Source organism: Hemibagrus wyckioides, linkage group LG27 (genome assembly GCF_019097595.1).
Source record: "Hemibagrus wyckioides isolate EC202008001 linkage group LG27, SWU_Hwy_1.0, whole genome shotgun sequence".
Taxonomy (NCBI): Eukaryota; Metazoa; Chordata; class Actinopteri; order Siluriformes; family Bagridae; genus Hemibagrus; species Hemibagrus wyckioides.
Genome location: NC_080736.1, coordinates 12,518,865 through 12,528,634, shown reverse-complemented (window position 1 = coordinate 12,528,634; position 9,770 = coordinate 12,518,865). Strand labels below are relative to the sequence as shown.

General features: G+C 42.0%; 1 protein-coding gene across 2 annotated transcripts in view; it reads right to left on the bottom strand.

Moving 5' to 3' along the window:
- Positions 1-64: 64 nt before the first annotated feature.
- Positions 65-9,770, bottom strand: part of piezo1 (piezo-type mechanosensitive ion channel component 1) — a 120,893-nt gene continuing 111,187 nt past the window's right edge. The window contains exons 38-51 of one of the 2 annotated variants that reach the window (XM_058382083.1): positions 9,526-9,714; positions 9,172-9,421; positions 8,908-9,022; positions 8,597-8,744; positions 7,210-7,424; positions 6,051-6,209; positions 5,461-5,608; positions 4,966-5,154; positions 4,057-4,149; positions 3,783-3,955; positions 3,566-3,688; positions 3,396-3,475; positions 2,547-2,742; positions 65-1,869 (exon numbers count right to left, since the gene is read on the bottom strand). In XM_058382083.1, the coding sequence (XP_058238066.1) occupies positions 1,614-1,869; positions 2,547-2,742; positions 3,396-3,475; positions 3,566-3,688; positions 3,783-3,955; positions 4,057-4,149; positions 4,966-5,154; positions 5,461-5,608; positions 6,051-6,209; positions 7,210-7,424; positions 8,597-8,744; positions 8,908-9,022; positions 9,172-9,421; positions 9,526-9,714 (2,334 nt within the window). In that variant the 3' untranslated portion in view covers positions 65-1,613. The remainder of the gene's footprint in view (positions 1,870-2,546; positions 2,743-3,395; positions 3,476-3,565; positions 3,689-3,782; positions 3,956-4,056; positions 4,150-4,965; positions 5,155-5,460; positions 5,609-6,050; positions 6,210-7,209; positions 7,425-8,596; positions 8,745-8,907; positions 9,023-9,171; positions 9,422-9,525; positions 9,715-9,770) is intronic. The other variant, XM_058382084.1, reaches the window with a different exon arrangement.

Sequence of the window (9,770 nt, the reverse complement as noted above, 5' to 3'; positions counted from 1 at the left end):
ATGGCTTTATAACAGAGCGTTTTATTGAATTCCAGACCCACTTCCATTTTAGCAAATTTATTTTGTTGAAGTAAATAAAATGTAATTCCAGTTCTGTAGTTTTCTGACTGCTTCTTAGAAAAGTACATGATGTTTTATTGATCATTTTTTTTATTACGGCAGTAAATTCCAGCACGTCCTGCCCCGGAGCGCTGCACGGAGGCTGCAAGAAGAGCCAGCGATCATAACGCAGATGTGCGTCACCGAGTTTAATAATACATGTGCTAAATCTGAAAAATGTCCATCACCTAGAATTTTTTTCAATAGTCACATTTGTTTGAAAGTAGAAAATGATGACAATATGAATAAATATAAAGAGGAAAGTTCTTTTAAAAGACATGTAACCTGTGTAATAAACCCTCCAGCCATCGTTGATTAGTTAGTTGGCACAATAAATGGCAGTTGAGTGAAAAATAAATGTGCAGAAAGACGTGACTCTCCGGAAAACATCACGGTCGTGTAACATGGGCGGTTTAACAGACAGCAAGCGTCATTTCAGTTTGGCAAAAAAACAAAAACAAATTAAAAATCATCCCCTTCTTACCCCAGTAGTTATTCAGCAGAGACATATCTGATGACTGACAGAAACAGGCAGAGAGAGAGAGAGAGAGAGAGAGAGAGAGAGAGAGAGAGAGAGAGGGGGGCACGGGCAGAGAGATACAAGCAGACAGCGAGAGTGAGAGACAGACACAGATGTTTCCTTCTGTAATTCTGCACTGCAGCTATGAGACTAAAGTAGCTGACAAGTAATGACAGTTGTCTTTTACCCAAATGTTTGCCTGTAAATGTCTCAAGTTGCATCCAGATGTTCAGTGATGTGGATTAAAACACACTGATGTGATGTAATCTATAAACATGAGGATGACTACATACTTCCACTTTGAAGAAAAAAGAAAAATCAACAAGTCAGTTACATCAGTGTTGCAGCTATAGAGCAAAACACAAGAGGCAAATGTTTGACCCACGCCCGGGGATTGACACTGCAGTGGGAGAGGGAATTTTGATGAACCAGTCCTTTAACGTAACAGCCTTTTTTTTTCTGCATCAACTTCAAGTCTTTGACTTACTGTAATTTCCCCCAAAATAACCATTTTAAATGCGTCTTTCTGCATAAAACATTCCATATGTAAACAGTTTGAAGTTCATTTTCATTAGAACAGGAGTACATTACTATAGTGTTTGTGCACTAAAAGACAGAATTAGGACTAGGTATAAAGTCACATTTGCACAGTAAGGCTGTTTAGGCCTAAAGTGTTTCCAATTACAGCTCAGCCACAATGCACAGAAATCTACACCCCACCAGCTAGCGGCAGTTCTAGAGCCCTACTTCCCCTTCGTCTCATTCACACTCACACAGTCAACACAGCCGAGCAGCGCCAGGAATAAAATCACTATGGACTCGAACATCGTTACAGCTGTTAAATGACTTTGGCAAAAAATCACAGCTGAGAATTCACCCTGAAGCTCCACTCGACCAGCAGGATCCTAAAAGGCCTAAAGGGAAGTGCTTTACTTAGGACAATCCTGCGCTGAGCGACGCTGCTAAAAGGCCGTTTCGTCAGAAAAGCGGGAGTCTAGTTGTCGTCCTTCTCCCTGGTCCATTTGATCATAGTCTCTGGTGATCGGTAGAGGAAGATGAGTTTGGAGTAGAGCTCTTCCTCCAGCTCCAGTTCGCCGGTCTCGCGCACCAGGAAGATGTCTGTGCACAACTTGAGGATGCGGTCGACACACGGCAGCTCCTCGAACATGATGGAGTGAGAGATCTCACTGAAGAAACCACGTACAAACTTACCGATTACCAGCACCACTGATACGTACAGTCCCATGATCCTGCAGCGGGGGAACAAGACGTGCTAACGTTATGTTCTGACTATAATAGAGAGCAAAAATGATCACATGCATAATAATAACAACGAATTGTTTCTCCACTGCTGGAACCTGTACAAGAACTCACATTTCTGGGGCCTTAAGTTTGATCCAGTACTGAATACTGACTGCTGAAACATTACTAAAGGTTTATATCAGAGGTAGCATGGCTTTGGTGTTGTCGTGGAAGTATATTTCAACTATAGCCAGAGTGTGTGTTCACATAAAATCCTATTAGTTCATGTTTGCTTTAGAAACTGATCAGTGGAAACAGCCCTTTCAGAAGAAAGTGCTGGTTTAATACATTATGATGTACAGTATATTGATCAAACTATTCCTCCAGCCCTCAATAAAAATCAGAGTGAGTCATGAAACTTTGAACAAGACTCCTTAAGGAAGAAGTACTTTAGCCCCGAGTGGCTCACTGCTGTTCGTTTTGGCATTTCTCCTGATCCAGAACTCCTGATTCATCTCAACTACTAGTTCTAAATCCATTCCTGGGCTGAAGAAAGTAAGTCAGAGCAAGAAAAACACTAAAGCTCTTCAGCAGCAGCATGTCTCTCTAGGGCTGGAATTAATGAACACTGCCTCAAGACAGCTTGCTGTGTCGTCTTACTTCACTGCACACTAGTGCTGCTTACCCATATCCAGCCAGGAAGCCCAGACTGGGCGGGCTCACTTTGTCATTAAAGATGACCATGGGTAAAACCCCGCATTCTCCTGCAGTCGCATTGCAGTTCGCAATGCTGATGTTCCACCACTCCTGAGTTCCGGTGCCGTTCAGGGAGCCGTCCCTCATCAGAGAGAGCATCACGTTCTGATAGCTCTCCTCTTCTTCTAGCACAAAACAGGAGCATCAGAACATGGCCCAAGCAGCTCAGAAGGTACTTTTATTAAGAAAAGTAATCAGATATTTTAGGAAGCTGTACTGTCAGCTATGTGCCATCCATCCATCCATCTAACCACCCAATCCATCCATCCATCCATCCATCCATCCACCAAACTATTCATCCATCCATCCATCCACCCACCAATCCACCCATTCATCCATGCACCAAACCATTCATCTACACAGCCATCCATCCATCTACCCATCCACCAAACTATCCATCCATCCATCTACACATCCATCCATCCATCCATGCATCAAACCACCCACCCACCCATCCATCTTTCACACTTTATCTATCCTAAATGTTTTTTCATCCATTCATCCATTGTTAAATAAAAACATTTATCCTCAAATTCATCCTTTTATTTAATCATACTAGCTATCTAAAAAGCATCTATTGATCAACCCATCCAGCAATCAATCTTTCTTTCCATCCAAACAGACTATATCTATCCTAAAAGCATCCATCCATCCATCCATCCATCCATCCTCCTAAATACACAACAATCCACCAGTACATCTATTTTATATGTAAACCTGATCCCACCCTTTTTTGTTCTTCATTGCTTTTGTCTTCCTGTAAGCACAATCGACTTACCCTCATACAGCTGGCTGACAGGCTTGGCCTCAGCTCCGTTTGGGGCTCTAATGTAGTTGGGGAACATGTGAGGCACTTCGCTAATAGGGGAGAGACAAAGAACCGCATAATGAACTAAAAATACAACACACACAAGCATGTAGCTGGCTAATCATTCTGTCAACACTTACACAGGCTCAGTGCGATTTCCCTGCAGCAGTGAGGCTAGGTTTGCCCTCACAGGGTCTCCAGGCTCCAAACTAATGGAGTGTTTGTCATAAGTGTTTTCCACTGTTCCACCCTTCCCTAAGTCCCTTTAACACACAGACCAAGATGGACACAACGTCAAATATTTGTATATAACCTGAAGCATCTGTGCTACGGGGAAGCTGTAGTGCTCTTACTGACCTCTGAAAGTTCCAGGCCAGACGCAGCGTCATGTCGGCCGGGCTGTTCTGCAGCTCCTTAATCAACTCCTTTCTGCTGGGAGGGCTGATTCTCCACACCGAGCCTGAGCTGCCATCAATATTGGCTGTTACGATGTCCTCGTAGCTGTACAGTGTTATAAACTGCATGGCCACCTATGTGAAAGAGACGCAATTGGAGGCAAAGTAATTAAACCATGCAACAGTGTCCAGTCATGACCGAGTTATACAGAGGATAGAGGAACTGCAACACTCACTGCGTTTTTCCCAAACTTCTCTGTGAGGAGGTCATAATCCTTTTCAGCGAAAGGCTGTATAGACTGCTGCTGCACACTCATGGTAAACAGGGGCTGATGAGACAGGCAGATTTTTCAATTTTTCTTACTTTTTTTAGTTTACACCCAAAGCTTCCAAAAATATTGAGCAAAGTTATCAAGAGCAAAATTAGTGCACAATTCAACAATGCCTTTATGTTTTATATACATATGCCGCATTAGTTGTTGGTGTCATTGTGCATTAGGGTTTAACTGCTGGAAATTGTTGGGTTGTATTCATAAATGTTAGGGATTGCTGGAGAATGTTGGGGTGTGTTGATAAACATTATGGTTTGTTTGCTGAAGAATCTTGGAGTGTGTTGATAAACAGTAGGGTTTGTTTGCTGGAGAATGTTGATGTGTTAATAAACAGGGTTTGTTTGCTGGAGAATGTTGGGGTATTTGCTGGAGAATGTTGTGGTGTGTTGATAAATGTTAGGGTTTGTTTGCTGGAGAATGTTGGGGCGTATTGATAAACAGGGTTTGTTTGCTGGAGAATGTTGGGTGTATTGATAAACAGGGTTTGTTTGCTGGAGAATGTTGGGTTTTTGCTGGAGAATGTTGGGGCGTATTGATAAACAGGGTTTGTTTGCTAGAGAATGTTGGGGTTTTTGCTGGAGAATGTTGGGGTGTGTTGATAAACAGGGTTTGTTTGCTGGAGAATGTTTGGGTGTGTTGATAAATGCTAGGGTTTGTTTGTTATTTATTTGTGGAGGAATATTCAGAGGTGCTTATTAGTGCACATTAGAGTTAGTTTGCTTGTAAAGGTTGGCATGTGTTAGTAGGGGTCAGGATGCTTGTGTTTGTTAGACTTGAAATTAATTCCTGTTAACGATGCTTTGACTTCATTACCTCATAACCTCCCAACTTGAACGTCACAGTTACATCCACGGGATGATTGACCACACCCACAACTGATCTGACCAAGGAGATGAACAGTAGCGGGAACCAGATGATGCAGATGAGTAAAAAGATGATGATGCCACCCATTCCATACTTCACTATCTTCTTCTTTTTCTGGCCCTTTGGTTGAGGATATTTCTAGAAAGAAAACATGATTATACAACATTTTAATTTGATATCGAGCCGTCATGTGTCCAATAAGCACACATTTATATTATTTTTATTATCCTTGGTGTTATTTAGTTGATGACTTGAATGCGATTCTTTTAGACCAGAAAGAAAGACTTGCACAGTTATATCACTGGATCCGCCCTAAAAGCCAAAGATATTGAAACAATAGCACTAAATGGTTTTTCTGTGACTTTTTCTCTATTTCTACAGCAAATTTGCATGTTTTGGTCAGACGAACGCTGACCAAACACAAACACTGCTGTGCCTCAGTACCTTCTCAGTCTCTCGACTGCACTTTATGATAAAAATGTTGGCGTAAATGTCCTCCACACACATCCAGTCAGAAAGAGAGAGAGTGGTGTCGGTCCAGACCCAGTCCATTACAGCCCGAAGCTCCACCAGGAAGGGAACCAAACGGAACCTGGGAGCAACATGGAGCCACACAGAGGCATACGATATAAATATTTCAATAATAATCAAGCCAGTAATTGAGAAGAAAGAGGAAATTGCATTATGTCTTGCAGCATTTCCAAATAATTTTATTTGTTGCTATTTTATTTAAAAACCTAATAGCAGACTAATTCTATTTAGCCAACATGCCATATCATGCCATATATGATATCATGAGGGTCACTGTTTTCTTTCTACCCAATTAAATTGCAAGCCATGGCACATTTATGCCAAATGTAATTATGCGACTTTCATTTAGGCTTTGATTTGATGCCTGCTAGAAATGAAATACGTGTTCAAAGACCAGCTGAACATAACCAATGCAGCTGTGACCACTGTTAAGCTCCACAGCTCCACGCAGCCTCTTTGACAGCTGAAAATAAACACACAGTTATAATTACACAAAATCTCACCCTTGGAAGAGGAAGAGATTGAGGTGGTTGTACTTCTTAGTGAGGAAGTTTCCAAGGATGCGAGTGGGGTAGCCACAGCGGATCTGATACGCAGACAGAGTGAAGTAGATGCACTTGACAAAGTACCAGAGCTGGGCCACAAAGTTTTGGCTGAACATCCTGCAAGGATGAAGAGGAAAGAGTAGTCTTTCTTTTTTTTCTTCTTTTTTTTAAGTTTCGCAAAGAGAAATTTTAAAGAGTAAAACATTTGCATTAAAGAGAAAATCTACAGTGTTTCCTCTGAGGCTTTCGTTTTCAAATATTTAGTGTTTCATTTCATCCTGTTTACATTTACATACTTACATAGCTTCTTCCTCTTCTTTCACTTTTGGACTGATTTAAAAGGAATTTGCATTCGAGTTCTCCTGAAATATTTTCATATTTTTACCCTTGATCCTTTACTCTGGCAAATCGAGCAAATCTTACATGAATTTATAAAGTAATGAACCGGCTGTTAGATGAGTGTCAGAGAAAACTTTTTTTGGCTTTCATTTATGACATTAATATTAATTAAAGATGTAAGCATAAACAGAGAATATCTGTCTTTATATCTGCCTTCATAAACACTTATATATTACCTCTCTAACTAAAATCTCTCTGATTCACAGCAGATAAATGCGACCCATTCATTTTCATGTGTCATTTGAGGTCACAGCTCTGCTATTTCAGATTATTATTCTAATCCCTGGGGCGGCACGGTGGCTTAGTGGTTAGCACGTTCGCCTCACACCTCCAGCGTCCTGGGTTCGAGCTCACTGTGTGTGTGGAGTTTGCGTGTTCTCCCCGTTCTTGGTGGGTTTCCTCCAGGTGCTCCGGTTTCCTCCCATAGTCCAAAGACATGCTTCTAGGCTGATTGGAGTCTCTAAATTGCCCGTATTGTGTGAGTGAATGAGTGTGTGTGCGCCCTGCGATGGGTTGGCACTCCGTCCAGGGTGTATCCTGCCTTGATGCCCGATGATGCCTGAGATAGGCACAGGCTCCCCGTGACCCGAGAATACATCGGATAAGCAGTACACACAATGAAATGAAAATGAAATGAAATTTTAATCCCTAGCACTTTGATTCGTGTCAGTTGTTCCACGCTAACATGCAGCATATGAATTAAAGTTGACCTTCTCACCTCTCAGTGACTGCAGGCAGGATGAAGAACATCCAGATGTGAATGCCCAGCACTAGGATGACCTGGAAGATGAGTTTTCCGAGCACGGCCTTGCGCAGGTAGAGAGCGCGGTCGATCACCATGGTACTGAACTGGATGAGGAGCATAACGAGGAAGGCTTCGGGGACCTGGTCATCTGACAGTGTGCTGGCGATGTCTGCAGCAGCCGAGTGTTTCTGAGAGAGAAATCACACAATTCAGTTGCCACACGCCGGCTTGTTCTTGCTTGCTTTATTTCGACAGAAAATGAAACCTGTAAATTGTATGTGAACCAAATGACCCCTCTGGGATCTAAAGGCATATGGAAAGTCAATAAGGAAGGAAATTGCTATTAAAGTTTGGTGATGTATGAATGCAGCAGCACATTATTACAGTAATAAATGACAGTTTATTATAGGCTTTTGGAGCGTATTATGGGTATCATAATGCAATTTGTAATTTAATGTTTGCACTGGTTCATTTTTATACAATATTATACTGCTCTATTATACTGTTAATGTTTCTTGCTTAAAGATTTTTCTTTATATTGTTATGTTTATTCTCAGGGTTTTTCCCCCTTGCTTTATACCGCTATGCACCAATACACCAAGGCAAATTCCTTGTACATGGAAAACCCACAGTACACGGCAATAAAGCTGGTTGTGATTCAATCCCTGATTCATTATCAAGACATTTTGAACATATGAAGGCAACAGATAAGCAACATAATGAAGCGTCTTTACCCGATGCTTTATCCATGCTGACACTGTTTCAACAAATCTAACAAATCGTGTGCCCACTTTAATGAGAACATCAACACACTTGCCCAATCATGCTATTATTCATTCACTATTAGCCAATCACACAGCAGCAGAGCGCTACACAAAATCATGCAGAGACAACTCAAACTGAACCTGGGCACAATGCCTGGTCTTTCTCTAATCTTCAACTATCCAGCTGTAGTTAGCCTGTGCTCACTATAGCCTCAGACTCCTCATCTTGGCTGACAGAAGTTGAACCTGGTGTTTTTACTCATCCACCTTTAGCATATTGTGCAGTCTGAGATGCTTTTCTGTTTAAAATGGCTGTAAAGTGTGCTTATTTGAGTTATACAGCCTCAAACCAATCTGGTCAACTGTCACTCAGTGATTTAGCATTATTTATTGTTCTTCAACTCCAGAGATTGTTGTGTATGAAAGTCCCAGGAGATCTGCAGTTGATAAAATACTCAAACCAGCCTGTCTGGTACAAACATTCACGCCATGATTAAAGTCAGCCTTTTTCTTCATTCTGACATCTGATGTGAACAGTTGAAGGTCTTGACCTGCATGATGCATGATTGTAACACTGTAAATACATTCCTACTCACGCCAAAAGCCCAGAAGCCGAACACGATGACGACGAAATCCACCACATCAGTGAGGAACATCAGAGCGTAGACATCAGTGGCAGCTCGGTACTCAGTATGCAGGATGTTGTGGATGAACGTCTGAGTTGGCTTATAAGTATTCCTCACCCTGAAAGAGAGAAAGAAAAGAAATAAAAAGAAAGAGAGAAGAAAGTCACTGTAGGATACAGTGTATTCATGAGGGTATTACATTTTTAAACATGCAGTTGTTTTAAAGAAGCATCGTAACTGGGCCAATCGATACAGAGTAAATGAACAAGAGTTTTACTTACGCCGAGATGAAAAAGGCTTTGAGTTTTTCTCCAAAAGCCTTCAGCTTTTTACTGGCTTCCTTTCGGCGCTGACCCTTGGCCTTCTTCTTTTTCTTGGTTTCTTTTGCTGTGGCCTCTGGGATAGATAAAAGACTACTTTATAAGTCTTATGAAGCAACACATACAACCTTAAAGTGTGTTAAAGCATGAGAGCAGGCTGAAATTAGATATACACTGTTTTCCATTACACCAATGAGGTCAGTAAAGTTTCCTTATTTAGATTACCTTTGTCTGGGGATTTCTTTTTGCGGAAGCGCAGAAGACCACCTTTTTTCTTGGGCTCTTCAGGTTCAGGTGTTATTTCTGCATTTTGGGTCTCCTCAGGCTCAGCCTGGGTTTCTGTCTTTATGTCTTCTTGAGGCATGTCCTCATCAGGCTCGGCGGTTTTGTCCTCCATCAACTCTTCAGTTTTCTTCCTCTTTTCCTCTGTGCTCTTCTCCTCCAGAGGCCCCTCCTGGTCCCAGAGACCATAGCGCTGAGAAAGAAAGACAGGGACACTCTGAACTCTGTAGACTACAAGAAGTTCCAGAGATGAGAGCGACACGTCTCGTGTTTGACAGTGGGAAGGGCTTGGGTTACCTGGAGCAGAGAGCGGTGGAAGAAGAGGGCCAGCAGCTGTAGCAGGTCATAGCGGATGTAGTTGTCAGTTTTCTCCAGGCCGAGGATCCGTGGAGGAAAGTAGGGCTTGTTCTCGTTTAGACTCATCTCTTGTTCACTGTTCCATGGGAAAAAGCCAAACTGGAACAGGTACTTGACCACCACCATGACCTTGGAAACAGAAGAACAGCCTGAAACTGTGTCTTATTTATTTGCATCCAGGGCAA